Below are 16,357 nucleotides of genomic sequence, written 5' to 3' on the forward strand. Positions count from 1 at the left end.
AAGTCACTGTTCAAGCTTTATTTACTATTTCCTTCAGTGTACTGTATGATCTGACCCAATTTAATTTCCTGCCTTCATGCATTTGCTCATGCTGTTAGCTCAGTCTGAATAGACCTCTTCCCATTTCTACATATTAAACATCTTATTTGTTCTTCAAAACCTAGCTCAAATATTATTTCTCTCATGAAGTGTTTCCTAATCTCCCCAACTCAAAATTACCTGTGGGCTCCAAAGACACATTCTTATTACCTAAAATAACAATAGCTTGAGTTCTTTACATAGACCATCTCAATCTTCACCACCCAGTGAAGTAGGTACTATTGTTATTCTTATTTCACGGTTGTTGAAACTGGAGCTTAGGAAAATGAAATCGTTTGGTTAAGGGCACGTAGCTTGTAAGTGCTAATGTGAAGATTCAACTCCATTTCTATCTGATGTCCAAATCTGTTCTTTTAACATCATGCCACATTGCTTTCTCTATCTACCCAGTAGCTGCATGAGGGTATATTAAGGTAGGAACAGAGTCTCATTCACCTCTAACTAGCCTCCCCTCCTTTACTTTTTCACTGCCTTGGAATTCAGAGACGCTCACAAAGTTATTAAATAAATAAGTAAAGCTGAAGGCTCTGCCAGTAGAGCAGCATAGTAGTACGTAGGAAGGAAATTTGAAACCCAATGGCCTAGGTTCAAATTTTGGCTTATTTGAGCAAGTTTATCTACCTTGTACAATTTTCTTACCAGTAAAATAGTAATAATGACCCTTTCTCCATCTTAGAGAGTTATTTTTATTAGGCTTAAATGAGATAATATAGATAAGGTACTTAAAATAGTGTTGGCACAAAGTAATTGCTCAAGAAATCTTAGCTATTATTTATTTTTCCAATAGCCCTTCATCAAATTGAGATTAAAGATGCTAAGAATCAAGGGACCATTTTCAGATGGACCTACCGAATAGGCCATAATGTAAAGTAGTGCTACAAAAAATTTACCGAGTACTTCTGTTTGTTTCATTCCTGTTACATTATTTAAATGTATTTTTCATAAACATGTACCATCAATAAATACCTATATCTTTTTCTCTAACTCCATACTCTACCCCCAACAAAACAAGAACCTTAACATGCATTCAGTTCCCTCTGCTACCTGTGCTCCTCACATATAGAAATCACCTGGGAATTTATTTGGACTGTTGATTTTTTTTTTTTTTTGCAGTATTCAGCAATGACTTAGATTTATCTTCTTTTTTCTTTTTGATTCATTTTTATTTTGACAAAGTACATCTTCAAATAATTCTTTCAAAAATAGTTTACATATCTGAACACTGAGAAATTTTGCTATTGTCAGGGCCTGGGAAAAACAATTTAGAGGTGTTAAACAGAAATGTTTCATTGAGCTCTCAAGGTTGAATGGTAGTGAGGCTTGTTATGAAATTCTAGGATCAAAATGTTTTCCCTCAGAACTTTCAAGATATTGTCTTATAGTATCCATGGTTGCCAATTTTATTCTCATTTCTGTACAGGTAACCAGTTGATTTTTCTCTGAATGCTTTTAGGATTTTCTTTACATTATAAGACCTCAGTTTTTACCATAATGTATGTAGGTGGAGGATTTTTTTTTTAAGATTTTATTTATTTATTCATCAGAGACACAGAGAGAGAGGCAGGCTCCCCGCAGATAGCCTGACATGGGACTCGATCCCGGGACTCCAAGATCATGACCCGAGCTGAAGGCAGACACTTAACTGCTGAGCCACCCAGGGGTCCCTGTAGGTGGAGGATTTTTAAAAAATCTATATGTGTGTGTAATGGGAACTAGGGGCCTAAAGATTGACATCTTTTTTTTTTTTTTAAGATTGACATCTTGAGCTCTGATGATATCTCATTCATTACTTCTTTATTCCTTCCCTCTCACTATCTCTGTGGGGTTTTTTGGGTGTTTGGGTTTTTTGTTTTTTGTTTTTTTCACTAGGATCCATGCGGAGCATGGAGCCCAACACAGGGCTTGAACTCACAACTCTGAGATCAAAAGTCAGATACTTAACCAACTGAGTCATCCAGGTGCCCCTCACTATCTCTGTTTTACCATGAATCATGATCATGTAAATATTTAAACTTTTGAATCTATTTTCCATATCCCTTGATGTATCTTTTCCCTTTTTTTGCCCCTATGCATTATATTCTGAAAAAATTGTCTGGCTCAATCTTCATCTGTGTTTAAGGCTGAAATTAAGCCAATTTACATTGCTAGGGCATACTATTCTGAGGCATATATTTTTTTAAAGGTTTTATTTATTTTTTCATAGACACACAGAGAGAGAGGCAGAGACACAGGCAGAGGAAGAAGTAGGCTCCATGCAGGGAGCCTGATGTGGGACTCGATCCCAGGTCCCCAGGATCACACCCCAGGCTGCAGGCGGCGCCTAACCACTGCACCACCGGGGCTGCCCTGAGGCATATATTTTGATTGTTGGATAACTGTGCCATACTAGTCAGTAAATATTTTTAATATCATTCCTAGGCATGTTTGTCATTCTTTTTAGCCCCTTTCTTGAGTTTTTTATTTTAATGATCATATATATTTTATTTCTAAAAGTCTAGTTATATCTTTTCCCTCATGTACTTTTTTATAGAATATCTCCAGGATACTATACTTAATTTTAAAGTCTTCTTGGGGGATCCCTGGGTGGTGCAGCGGTTTGGCGCCTGCCTTTGGCCCAGGGCGCGATCCTGGAGACCCGGGATCGAATCCCACGTCAGGCTCCTGGTGCATGGAGCCTGCTTCTCCCTCTGCCTGTGTCTCTGCCTCTCTCTCTCTCTCCCCCTCTGTGTGACTATCATAAATAAATAAAAATTTAAAAATAAAATAAAGTCTTCTTGGGATGCCTGGATCGCTCAGCGGTTTAGCACCTGCCTTCAGCCCAGGGCATAATCCTGGTAGTCCCGGGATCGAGTCCCACATTGGGCTCCCTGCATGGAGCCTGTGTCTCCCTCTGCCTATGTCTCTGCCTCTCTTTCTCTCTCTCTCTCTCTCTCTCTCTCTCTCTCTCTGTCCCTCAAGAATAAATAAATAAAATCTTTAAAAAAAATTTAAGTCATCTTTAGTTGGCTGTTTTAACTATTTCTTCCATTTGGGAAGTTGACTAACTTTCTTTCATGGTGGTTCTGTTTTGCGCTTGTATTTTTTTCAGATGCTCTATTATTCTGTTCATGAATTTTTGTTCCATGTAATGAATTTCACATTGTTAGCAGTGAGGGGTTCTAGATAAGTTTCAGTTACCTGAATTAATCTGTGGCACAGTTCTTTTAGTGCTAAAACATAAGGATTTAAAAAAAAAAAAACATAAGGATTTTTGTATAAATACTATTATGTCTATATAGTTACCTGCCACATAGGATTAAGGGCCCCTTTATGAGCAGACAATGCTATATGGGAAGTTTTGAGGGGAGAGAATCTCCCTGAAAAATCAAAATTCTAAGAATATGCCTCTTCTGGGTTTGAATTCCAAATTCCAAATAACTCCCCACATGGTTTGGTAATCCCAAACTATACAGTTAATGTAAAAAATTAGTCCTGGTCTAGTGATACCTCCTGAAGAACCTGATGTGCCGTTTATCAGCTTATAGCCTCTAAGCTTTAAATATACCCTTCTTTGCCCTGCTTTGTGATACTAGACCTTGTAAACATTTCTCCTTGGCCATGTAGTATAATGTTAGGCTTTGTCAGGTGAGGGTGCTGGAGGAACAGTTCAGAGCATAGCAGAGGCAAGAGCTTATCTTTTTGGTCTGGGGTATTTTCTTTTCCTGAATCTGTCATGCAACTGCCAGTAGTGTGCAAGAGACCAAGTGGTGCCCTTCTTTCAGCAGTTTACACCAGATTCCAAGTAGGTAGCACCCTTGCCAGCACTGTACAGGAGACCCAGTGGCACCCCCTTGCCTAGTAGATTTCCCCAGCACCCAAAGAGGCAACTCCCTGCTTGTCAGCCCTAGCTCACTAGCCTGGGAAGCAGCTGCCTGTTTGCCAGCCTTGACCAGCCATGCCAGTTGTGACCCAGATAGTCACTGACAATCTAAAAACAACAAAGATGACAATAATGATTAATTTGGTGTATTTAAAATAAGATGGAATTAAAATATTGGCAAAGACATCTAAAATTGGAAGGGGAGACTGGAGTTAGAGTATTTTAAAGTCAACACATTCATCAAGATGTAATCAAGTTAAGATGTGATCATACTGGATTAGAGTGGACTCTAAATCCAAAGACATTTGAGGAATAAGAAAGGAGAGGGAGGGGCACCTGGGTGACTCAGTTGGTTAAGCGTTTGGCTCAGGTCATGATCTCAGTGTTGTGTGATGGACCCCTCATCAGTTTTCCTGTTTGGTGCAGAGTTTGCTTGAGATTCCTTCTCTCCCTCCCTCTGTCGCTCCCTCCCCCCAAACTACCACTCACTCACACACTGTCTCTCAAGTAAACAAATAAAATCTTTCAAAAAAAAGACAAAGGAGAGTGAGATTTATATAGAGAGATACACAGAGGGAAGAAGGTCATGTGATGATGGAGGCAGAGATTGAAGTCATGCCAAGGAACATTAAGCCAAGGAATATTAAGAATCACTGGAAGCCTCCAAAAGCTAGGAAGAGGCAAGGAAGGATTCTTCCTTCTCTATGGTCTTCAGAGAGAACATGGCTTTGCTGACACCTTGATTTTAGAGTTCTGGCCCTCAAATATGTGAAAGAATAAACTGTTGTTTAAGCTGACAAGTGTGTGGTAATTTGTTATGGCAACACTAGAAAACTGACACACTGCCAAATTAGTTTCTATAGTGGCCACACCAGTTTATATTCTCACCACTAGTGTATGAGTGATCCAGCTTCTCTATGTCCTCTCCAGCATTTGGTATCATCAATATATTTTCTTTTTGCTGTTCTAGTAAGTTTGTAGTGATATCTCCTTATGGTTTAGATTTGTATTTCTCGAAATAATGAATGACATTAAACATCTTTTCAGGTACTTAATCGCTATCCACATCTCTTCCTGGGTGAAATGTTTGTTCGTGTCTTTTGCTCATTTTACAATTGGATTCTTTTCTGTTAACTTTTGAGAGTTCGTTACTTACTCTACAAAGAAAGCTTTTGCTGAAAATGTGCTTTGCAAATATTTTGACCACACTGTAGCTTATCTTTTCATCCTCTTAGTAGAGAACTTCACAACATAAAAGCTTTTAATTTTGATGAAATCTAATCTGTTTTCTTTTATGAGTAGTGCTTTTAGTGTCATTTTAAAGAACTCTTCACCTAATTTGAGTCCCAAAGATGTTCTATTTTCTACTAAAAGTTTCACAGTTCTACATTTTACATGTAAATCCATAATTCATTTAGAATTAACTTTTGTATTAAAAGAATAAAACTTTTGTATGGTATGATGTTTAGGTCAAGGCTTATATTTTCTTCTTTTTTCACCTGTATGGATACCTATATATTCCAGCACAATTTGTTGAAAAAGTTGTCCTACCTTTCTTGAATTGCTTTTGGACCTCTGTCAAAAATCAACTGGCCATTTCAACAAATGATGCTGGGAAAACTGGATATCCATATGCAAAAGAATGAATTTAGATAGATACCTCACACCATACAAACATTAACTCAAAATGTATCAAAGACTGCCTTCTCCCCAGCAGTTCAGCAAAGTATAAAAATTTAAAGCATTTCTTTCTTAAATTTTTTAATTCTTTACTATGAAATAGCTCAGAATGTCACTTCTGTTTTAAATAACAGAATTGATAACTGAGAAAGGAAATGTAATTTGGATCTTAAAATTGTTGCTTTAATAAAAAAAATTCCTAAAACAGTAAAAAAAAAAAAAAAAAAAGTAAGACCTAAATGTAAGCGCTCCCTGTTGTTCAGATTGTGTAATGTCTATTGATTTGTCTTTGAGTTCTCTGATTCTTTCCTCTATTTTCTCCAATACTGTTGAACCTATCCAATGAGTTTTTTTTATTTCAGTAATTAGACTTTCCAGTTCTATAATTTTTTTGGTTCTTTATAAACATATTTTTTTTGCTAAGAATTTCTATTTCATTTATTTCAGGAGTGTTCATAATTGCTCATTGAAACATTTTTAGGATTGATGCTTTAAAATCCTTGTCAGATAATTCCAATATGAGTCATCTGTGTTGGCATCTGAGGCTATTGTCCTGGGTTTTGGTATAATGAGTCATTTTTTATTGTGTGATGGATATTTTGGGTATTATTTTGTGAAACTCTGGATCCTACTTAATCATTATAAGCAGACTGTACTGGTTAGGTATAGGGAACAAGTCCACCTTTTCATCCATTTATAAAATTGGCTTGTTTTCTTATCAATGAGGTATATAAGTTCTTTCTAATTCTGGATATACAAGTCCTTTATGTGATTTATGTGAAAATGAAATGTGATTTGCAAATATTTTCTCTCAGTCTTTGGCTTTTCTTCGTGTTTTTTTTAAGGTGTTTACTAGTATTTCTTAGTGGTGTTTTGAGCTTCGAAGTTCAAAAGTTTTGAATCTTGATGACCTTGGATTTATTAATCCAATAAAGTATGACCCCTTTTATGGGTCATACTTTTGGGGTCGTATCTAAGAAATCTTTTCCTAACTAAGGTGCTTAAGATTTTCACCTGCTTTCTATTACAGGTTTTATAATGTTAGCTTTTACACATAGGTCTCTGATTCATTTTGAATTAACGTATGAGTGTAGTGTGTGTGTGGATCTCCAATTTTCCCGGCACCATTTGTTGAAAAGGCTATCCTTTCCCCCACTGAAATACCTTGGCACCTTTGTCAAAAATCAATTGACCATAAATGTAAAAGTTTATTTCTAGATTCTTAGATCTTTTCCTTTGATTTATGTCTGTCTTTGTGTCAGCATATACTATAACTATAGTTTATAATAAGTTTTGAAATTGGGAAGTGAAAGTCCTGCAACTTTGTTTTTCATTTTCAAGGTTTGGAGTGGGGGTATATTCTAGATCTATTCCATTTAATTTTAGGATCAGTATTAAGTCAAAAACTGTGAAGGGCCTGAGATTTTACCCTACTTTCCAACTAAGTTTGTCACAGTTTCACATGTATATACTGACAAGAAGATATCAGATCCCTCTGTCAGAGACACAGATGATATATTACTCATGGTAAAAACAGCATCCAGAGTAGCATTTTGCATCAATTCTCCATGCCACAGTTCTCCACAGGGCAACACAAATGAGGGTCAGATGTTTACCTGCATATGCAGTGGGTTTCGCTATAGGAATAGACCCTCGAAATTATGAGACTCTAAGCTCATGTAAGGTTTGATGGCACATCTACCCGTTCTTCTCTTTTGGGAGAGAGTGACTTCATCTTTACTCTGGAATGTAAAGAAATCTTCTCTGGGAAGGGGAGGGAAAGGTGTCTAGATTTATTACCTTGGAATGTAAGCAAATGTCTCTTAGGGAGACATCTCTCAGTCTCTAGCTTCCAAGGTCTTTGCTATTCAAACATGTTCTTTGCTCAGAAGACCTACACTGTGCAGAACTGTGGAATATCCATGGAGGATTGTCTCCCAACAGCCAGCTTATCAATTTCCACATACACAGAAAAATTTGTTGGAATTTTGGTAGGGATTATATTAATGTATAGATCAATTTGGGGATGACATGAGATGGCTCTCCACTTATTTAAATATTTAATTTACCTCATCAGTGTTTTTAAATTTTCAGTGTACGTGTTTTGTATTTATTTTGTTAAATTTATTTCTAAGTATTTTTATCCTTTTTAATGCTATTGTTAATGGTATTATTTTCTTATCGAATTGTTTATTGTTTATAAATAGTGATATAATTGATTTTCATATACTGATTTTGCATCCTGAGATTTTTCTGAACTTACTTACTAATTCTAATAGTTTTTGTGCATGAATTCCTTACAATTTTCTAATGCAGGATCATGTCATTTGCAAATAAAGACTGTTTATCTTCTTTCTTTACAATCCGTATGGCTTTCATTTTCCTTGCCTGATTGCACTGGCCAGAACCTTCAGTACAATGTTGAAGTAGCAACAGTGAAGTGGCAGGAATGGGCATCCTTGCTTTGTTCCCAATCTTAAGAGGTAACATCCATTCAGTCTCTTATCAGTAATTATCATGTTAATTGCAGGGATTTTGTACATGTCTTTATCAGGTTGAGGATTTTCCCCCCTATTCTAGGTTTCTTGAGAGTTTGTATTATGAATGTCAAATGCTTTCTTCTGTACCTCTCAAGATGATTGGGTGGCTTCTGTTCTTTATTATATTTTGCTTTTCATTTTCAAGTGTATTAATTTTCCTGAACTTTTAGAAGGGAGATACAGATTGTGTAAATTTATGACTAGGGCTCTTTCCTGCTGTTTATGTGAAGTGTCAGAAACTATGGTGGTTTAATTTCTGGGATTTTTTGTCTCTATTGTCACTATCCTGTTCAATTTAGATTCACCAGCATGATCTCCTCAGTATAGATATTTATCCTTAAAGGATGCATTAGCTGATTAGTTCTAAGAGTTCATGTGTATTAGCCAGACTGTTTTAGCACCTTTTTTTCTGTTTTAGCACTCTTAGACCTTTTTACAGACCCATGGTACTCACTTACCATTGAAATATTAAATCCTTTACAATTTTAGCTCCTCTCCTCATGTTGGCTCTATGAGCTTTCAGTGAGTACCTGTTCATTATTTTTTTTTATTCTCAGGTCAGTGAGAGGCCCTGTTGCTTCCTTCTGCATATAAGGTAATACTGTAGTTATTGTTGTTGTCACTAGTTTATCCCCACTTGCTGTTTTGTTTTCTGGTGGGAGGGATAATTTATCATCTTGTTTTGTTGTACAAATAACTCCTATTTAAAAAGAAAGCTAGCAAAAAAAATAAAATAAAATAAAAAAATAAAAAGAAAGCTAGAAGCTAAATAACTTGAATGTGACAAACCAAAGAACAGAAGTAAAGTATGTCAACTCCTGGGACCAGGACTATGACAGATGTGTGTGTGTGTGTGTGTGTGTGTGTGTGTGTGTGTGTGTGTTGAGAGAGAGATAATCCCTTTTGTTGGACCATATCTTCTATGCACCAGGTGGCAGAAATAATTGGGAATGGACGGGGAGTAATCAACAAAAAAAAGTGACAGCCTCTAGTACTTCAACTTACTAATTTCTTTTAAAAAATATTTTAATGAAAATTAAGTTACCTTAGGGAGCTTGGAGTTACATTTTACACAGGTAGTTATGAGTAGAGAAGAAAGGCGGTTAATGAGATGGTGCTTTGGTATTGCAACAGATGTTATTTAAATCCTTCAAACAAAGATTTTGGAGTTTTTTTTTTTATCATAGTGGAATAATGAGGCTTGTTATTATAGTATTTTCTCAGTTCAAGGAGGGAGATATTGAAAATGGATTTTATTCCCATGTGCCATCAGTAGACAAGTAAAATAAATACTCATGACCTAAGTGTAAGTGATTACTCAGTAAGTTAAAGTCCAACAAATTTGAAAGCAGGAAAAGTAACCTAGAGACTCTAGATAAATACTTTTAAACCAAATAACTATGCCTTTGATTGCACCATAAGATGTTTTATAAAGAGACAAATATATAAATTCAAATTTTGAAATAAATATTTTTAAATCTGGTATGCTCTGTGATTAGAAATCTCAGTGACTAAAACAGGGAATTTCCATTTTTAAAAAGCAAAATGTTGGACTTTGGATATTTCAAACCCACCTCCACACACACTATTCTTATCCTAAGAATTTTGTTTCAGCCATTGTGTAACATTTTAAATTTCTCCACAAATAACTTTATACTTTTGTTTTAAATTACCCAAATGCTTAAAATCATGCATTTTAACCTTAAAAAATTCCTAGTATGCCCAAGTATGGAAATATAATTCCAGTTCATTAGCTGAGAGTAATTTCTTAAGAATTACAAATAATCAAAAACAGGAAAGATTAACAAAAAGCATTTATCTTGAATACTGAGCCTTCATAGTAAAAAGTAATAGATGTATTTCTCTAGTCACTATATTTTATGTAGGAGCTATAGAATGAAACACACATACTTTCAAAATATTTTTAATGTGCATACATTTGAAAGCAAATCTTAATTTTTTTTAAGATTTTATTTATTTATTCATAAGAGACACAGAGAGGCAGAGACATAAGCAGAGGGAGAAGCAGGTTCCCTGCGGGGGACCTGATACAGGACTTGATCCCAGGACCCCAGGATCACGACCTGAGCCAAAGGCAGATGCTCAACCACTGAGCCACCCAGGTGCCCCAAATCTTAAATTTTTAAAAAAGATTTTTATTTATTTATTCATGAGAGACGCAGAGAGGCAGAGACATAGGCAGAGGGATGGGGAGCCTGATGTAGGATTCCATCCCAGGACCCCAGGACCATGACCCAAGCCAAAAGCAGATGTTCAACCACTGAGCCACCCAGGCATCCCACAAATCTTAATTTTTAAATCAATCTAGTTTCAAATATTTTTCCAACTGCCTAGTACATTCCCATTAAATGCCATAATGACTGGTTATGCTTTAAAATTATAAGAAGAATAATTAAAGGTTTTACTCTGGAAAATTAAAAATATAGAGTGATGATGTCCAAAGAATTTGAAAAACCAAGTTAAAATTAATGGGCAAGTGCCTCATTAAATACCATCAAGTAATTCTGATATTTGAGGAACACAGATGCTAGTTCCAGAAGCCTCTCCTGTTTTCTTCTTCACCCTACCAATGCAATTTATACATGTTGTTAATGGAGAGAGCTTTATAGTAAGCACAGCTTGATGAATAAAACTGTATGTATAATACTACATGTATCTAAGAAATATTTTTTTCTAATTAAGGCTGTTCAAAATTGAGATAATACTGAAAAAGAGATCAAGGTAAAAGATGAACAGTTTTCCTGGATATCAACCAGTCTGCTAAATTTTTTAGGGCAAAGAGTAGGAGAAGATGATAAATGACCCAGGAAGGAAAAGGAATCACAGAGAAATTGCTAGAAGAAAGAAGAAAAAAACTAACAAAATCCTAGCTCATTAAGATCTATAGTCTGAAGAAGAAGGAGGAGCCTATATTCACAATTCCTGTATATGTATTGAATGGAGATCTGACAGACAAAATTATCTTTTATTATTTAGAATTATAACTATTGATATAGTGAAAAATGTGATTGAAGGATGTGGAAGAAATAGGTTGTAGAAAATACTTGCCCAGTGACCAGCAACTATAGTCCTTAAAGCATACCAGTCAACCAACAGTTCTTGGTTGAAACACAATTAGAGTAGGCAACATGGGGATCCTTGGGTGGCTCAGCGGTTTAGCACCTGCCTTTGGCCCAGGGCATGATCCTGGAGTCCCGGGATGGAGTCCCACATCGGGCTCCTGGCAAGGAGCCTGCTTCTCTCTAGGCCTGTGTGTCTGCCTCTCTCTCTCTCTCTCTCTCTCTCTCTCTCTCTCTCATGAATAAATAAATAAATAAACAAATCTTTAAAAAAAATTAGGCAACATAATTCATTTAAAATACTTGTTGAATGGAATATTACTCAGCCATTAGAAACAACAAATACCCACCATTTGCTTCAATGTGGATGGAACTGGAGGGTATTATGCTGAGTGAAATAAGTCAATTGGAGAAGGACAAACATTATATGGTCTCATTCATTTGGGGAATATAAAAAATAGTGAAAGGGTTTAAAGGGAAAAGGAGAGAAAATGAATGGGAAATATCAGAGAGGGTGACAGAATATGAGAGACTCCTAACTCTGGGAAACGAACAAGAGGTAGTAGAAAGGGAGGTGGGCGGGGGATGGGGTGACTGGGTGACAGGCACTGAGGGGGGCACTTGACGGGATGAGCACTGGGTGATATGATATGCTATATGTTGGCAAATTGAACTCCAATTTAAAAAAATAAAAAAATAAAAATAAATAAAATAAAATACTTGTTGAGCACCTACAATGTGCCAGAGTGGGCTCTACTCCCTGAGACTGAAGAGAAAGCAAAACATAAAATTCATACCTTCATGCGATTATATTGTGGTCGGAAAAACAGATAAAGACAGGATAAATAAGTAAACTTACAGAATATAGATATTCTGAATAAGTAAACTTACAGAATATAGAACTATATCAGTAGTGCTAAGTGCTATGGAGAAGAAAATAAAGCCAGGAAGGGGGATAGGATGTCTTGGGCAAGAGTGATGGTGGTGGTGATGTGGAGATGAATAAGAAGATAACATTAAGTAATTTCCAAAGGAAGTGAGACTATCTGGGGAAAGAGCATTCTAGGTAGAGGGAAGAAGAAATGCCAAAACTTTGAGATAGGAGTTTGATGTGTTGAGTGAATTACAAGAAGACAAGTGTGGCTAACAGAATGAAGGGAAGAAAAATAAGAGGTCACGTCATATAGTTACAAAATTTTCTTTATCTTATGTGGACTTTTAGGACCTACTATCTTAGCAACTCTCTCATTCATTAATTCATTAATTCATTTATTTATTTTAGAGAGGGAGAGAGAGCATGTACAGCCACAAAGGGATGGGGGGAGGGGCAGAGGGAGAGAGAGTCCCAAGCAGAGTCCATGTCATGATCGTGAGATTACCACCTCAGCCAAAACCAAGAATGGATACTCAACCAACTGTGCCACCAGGCACTCCATAGTCTCTTAGCAATTTTCATATATTCAATACTATATTATTAACAGTAGTCACCATTTTAAATAGTACATCCCCAGAGCTTCCATAAACTGGAAGTTTATACGTTTTGATCACCATCACCCAATTCTCTCATCACCTAACCCCCTCTTCTGGCAACCACAAATCTGATCTCTGTTTCTGTAAGTTTGGTTTTTTAGGCTCTACGTGTAAGGCAGATCATATAATATATGCAGAACTGACTTCTGTGGTATGACCAGATGAATAAATGGGGGATGTTAACTAAACTTACTGTGGTTATTATTTAGCAGCACAGGTATCCCCTGCATTTTAAAAGTTCACATTATACCACTTTGCTTTTACAAGAAACTTATATCAGTACCTATTTTTGCTAACCAAAAGAAACCCACAGAGTTTTTTTGCTTTTACAAAAAAAGATGAAAAGTGAAAATAGCATTTGGTGTTTGTTTTGCAGAGAGCAATTAAAATGGCAGTGGGCACCTTTGGTTGCCTGGGTGGCAGAGTCAGTTGAGCTTCCAGCTCTTGGTTTCCTCTCAGGTCTTGATCTCAGTCAGGGTCATGGGATCAAGCCCTGCATCGGGCTCCACACTCAGCACACAATTTGCTTGAGTTTCTGTCTCCCCCTCTGCCCCTCCTGCTCATGCGTTCACGTGCGCTCACTCTCTCCTTTAATAAAATAAATAAATCTCTAAAAAAGAGAGAGAGGGGCAGCATGTACCCCAAGAGCAGGGAGAGCAGCCCCACCAAGCTTCTTCCCCCAGAACTACAATAGGCATCTCAGCATCTAGCCACCAGAGCTTTCTTTTTTTTTTTTTTTTTTTAAAAAGACACATTTATTCAGCGTCATGATCAGACTATTACATTTAGCAATCAACAGCATGGGTGCAAAAAAAAAAATCTACATTAAAACCCTTTGTTGGAATGCTTTACACTTTCCACAGAACAGAAACTAAAATAACCTGTTATACAATTAGTCACAAATACAGTCCTCGAGTTTTTTGCCCATACACATGAGTATTGTCTAAAACATGTCTTCTTTGTAGCAGCTAGGCCCTGCCACCACTGTGCTTGGCTGAGTTCACAAATCTGTTGTAACCTGTAGCTTCCCTGTCACTTCTCTGGCTCTCCTCTCCTGCTAAGCTTTGTTTCCTGGCAGTAATTAAAACCTTCTGCCACTGCCATAGCTGCTGCTGTTGCTGGAACCACCATAGCCACCTTGGTTTCGTGGTTTGGCAAAGTATTGGCCTCCACCACCATAGGGGCCAGAGCTTCTGCCTCCAAAATTTCCTCCTTTCATGGGTCCAAAATTTGAGGATTGATTGTTGTAATTGCCAAAATCGTTATAGCTTCCGCCACCTCCAAAGTTGCTTCCGTCATTACCAAATCCGTTATAGCCATCCCCACTGCCACCGTATCCACCACCACCTCGACTGCCACCGAAGCCACCTCGACCACTGAAGTTCCCTCCACGACCAAAGTTGTCATTCCCACCAAAACCACCTCCACGACCACCACCAAAGTTTCCAGAACCACTTCGGCCTCTTTGGCTGGATGAAGCACTAGCCATCTCTTGCTTCGATAGGGCTTTCCTTACTTCACAGTTGTGGCCATTCACAGTATGGTATTTTTGAATGACAATCTTGTCTACAGAGTCGTGGTCGTCAAAGGTCACAAAAGCAAAACCTCTCTTTTTGCCACTGCCTCGGTCAGTCATGATCTCAATCACTTCAATTTTCCCGTACTGTTCAAAATAATCTCTAAGGTGATGTTCTTCAGTGTCTTCTTTAATGCCACCGACAAAAATCTTTTTCACAGTTAAGTGGGCACCGGGTCTTTGAGAATCCTCTCGGGAGACAGCCCTCTTTGGTTCCACGACTCTTCCGTCCACCTTGTGCGGCCGGGCGTTCATGGCCGAGTCCACCTCCTCCACGGTGGCGTACGTGACGAACCCAAAGCCTCTGGAGCGCTTGGTTTTGGGGTCTCTCATTACCACACAGTCCGTAAGCGTCCCCCATTGCTCAAAATGGCTCCTCAGACTCTCATCGGTCGTTTCGAAGCTCAAACCTCCGATGAAGAGCTTCCGCAGCTGCTCGGGCTCTTTGGGAGACTCTGACTTAGACATGACGGCGGTGGGAGGGGAGACTTTAACGATGCTTACTCGGCGGCGTCCAGGGGCAGAAAGTCCACCAGAGCTTTAAACTGCATCTATGAGCATCTGTGTTTTATCTCAGTATTTTGTGCATTTTGTTAGCAAGATGTGTCCTAAGGTTTCAGACAAGCCTAAGAGGGGTGATTTTGGTGGAGCTGAGAACATTCAAAATTTTTCCAGATGAATAGGGCAGCCCAGGTGGCTCAGCAGTTTAGCACCGCCTTCAGCCCAGGAGCTGATCCTAGAGACCTGCGATCGAGTCCCACGTCGGACTCCCTGCATGGAGCCTGCTTTTCCCTCTGCTTGTGTCTCTGCCTCTCTCTCTCTGCGCCTCTCATGAATAAATAAAATCTTTAAAAAAAGTTTTTTCCAGATACATTAATGGTAATCGGTTTGTTTTATGCCATTTCAGCTTATGAAAACTTTCATAGGAATACCCTAGTTTTGGTGAGAAAACATGAGAGACCCCTAACTCTGGGAAACAAACAAGGGGTAGTGGAGAGGGAGGTGGGCGGGGGGTTGGGGTGACTGGGTGATGGGCACTGATGGGGGCACTTGGTGGGATGAGCACTGGGTGTTATGCTATATGTTGGCAAATTGAACTCCAATAAAAACATTTTTAAAAAGAATACCCTATTTTTTGGAAGCAGAGGAAGCCTGTATATACATATATCAAATCATTCTATTGCACACCTTAAACTCATATATTGTTACATGTCAATATATCTCAAACTGGGATAAAAGTAATGACAATACCAAGTGCTGGTGAGGATGTAGAGAAACTGACTCTCTTATTCGTTGCTGGTGGAATGTCAAATGGTACAGCTACTCTGGAAAACAATTTGGCATTTTCTTTAAAAACTAAACATAAACTTACCATATGGCCCAGCAATCATACTCTAGAGCATTCATCCCAATGGAATAAAAATTATGTTGGCATCAAAACCTATACATGATTGTTCTAGCAGTTTTATTTATAGTAGCCTAAAATTGGAAACAACCCAGATGTCTTTCACAGGTGAATGGTTAAACCACTGGTACATCTGTGCCACAGAATACAACTCAGCAATAAAAAGAAGTAACTATTGGTGCTTTCAACAGCTTGAATGAATTCCAAGGGCATTATAATGAGTGAACAAAAGCCTTTTTTTTTTCTTTTAACAAAACCCATTTTTAAAAGGTCACATATTGTATGATTCTATTCACATTACATTCTCTACTAACAAAATTATAGAGATGGAGAATGAGTTAGTGTTTGCCAGGGGTTAGAGTTTGTGGCATGAGCGGGAAGAGGTGTATGTGACTATTAAGGAATAGCAAAAAGGGGGTTCTCTTTTTAAAATTTTTTTATTTAAACTCAATTTAGTTAACATATAGTGTATTATTAGTTTCAAGAGTAGAATTTAGTGATTCATCAGGTGCATATAATACTCAGTGCTTATCACATCAAGTGCCCTCCTTAAGGCCTATCACCCAGTTGCCCTATCCTCCCACTGAC

The 16,357-nt window shown here is 37.7% G+C and overlaps 2 protein-coding genes across 6 annotated transcripts in view; one reads left to right on the forward strand and one right to left on the reverse strand.

The window, feature by feature from the left end:
- Positions 1–16,357, forward strand: part of USP9X (ubiquitin specific peptidase 9 X-linked) — a 482,011-nt gene that overhangs the window by 18,845 nt on the left and 446,809 nt on the right. Inside the window, exon 3 of one of the 5 annotated variants that reach the window (XM_072744845.1) lies at positions 8,736–8,773. The exons of the other annotated variants lie outside the window; for them this stretch is intronic. The gene's annotated coding sequence lies outside the window, so the exon portion shown is untranslated. The remainder of the gene's footprint in view (positions 1–8,735; positions 8,774–16,357) is intronic. 5 annotated transcript variants of the gene reach the window in all.
- LOC140596324 (heterogeneous nuclear ribonucleoprotein A1-like) lies at positions 13,554–14,892 on the reverse strand. Its single transcript, XM_072745043.1, has one exon. It carries the CDS (start codon positions 14,830–14,832, stop codon positions 13,870–13,872), a length of 963 nt encoding a protein of 320 aa, XP_072601144.1. The 5' UTR covers positions 14,833–14,892; the 3' UTR covers positions 13,554–13,869.

The sequence above is a fragment of the Vulpes vulpes genome, chromosome X (assembly GCF_048418805.1).
Source record: "Vulpes vulpes isolate BD-2025 chromosome X, VulVul3, whole genome shotgun sequence".
Lineage (NCBI taxonomy): Eukaryota > Metazoa > Chordata > Mammalia > Carnivora > Canidae > Vulpes > Vulpes vulpes.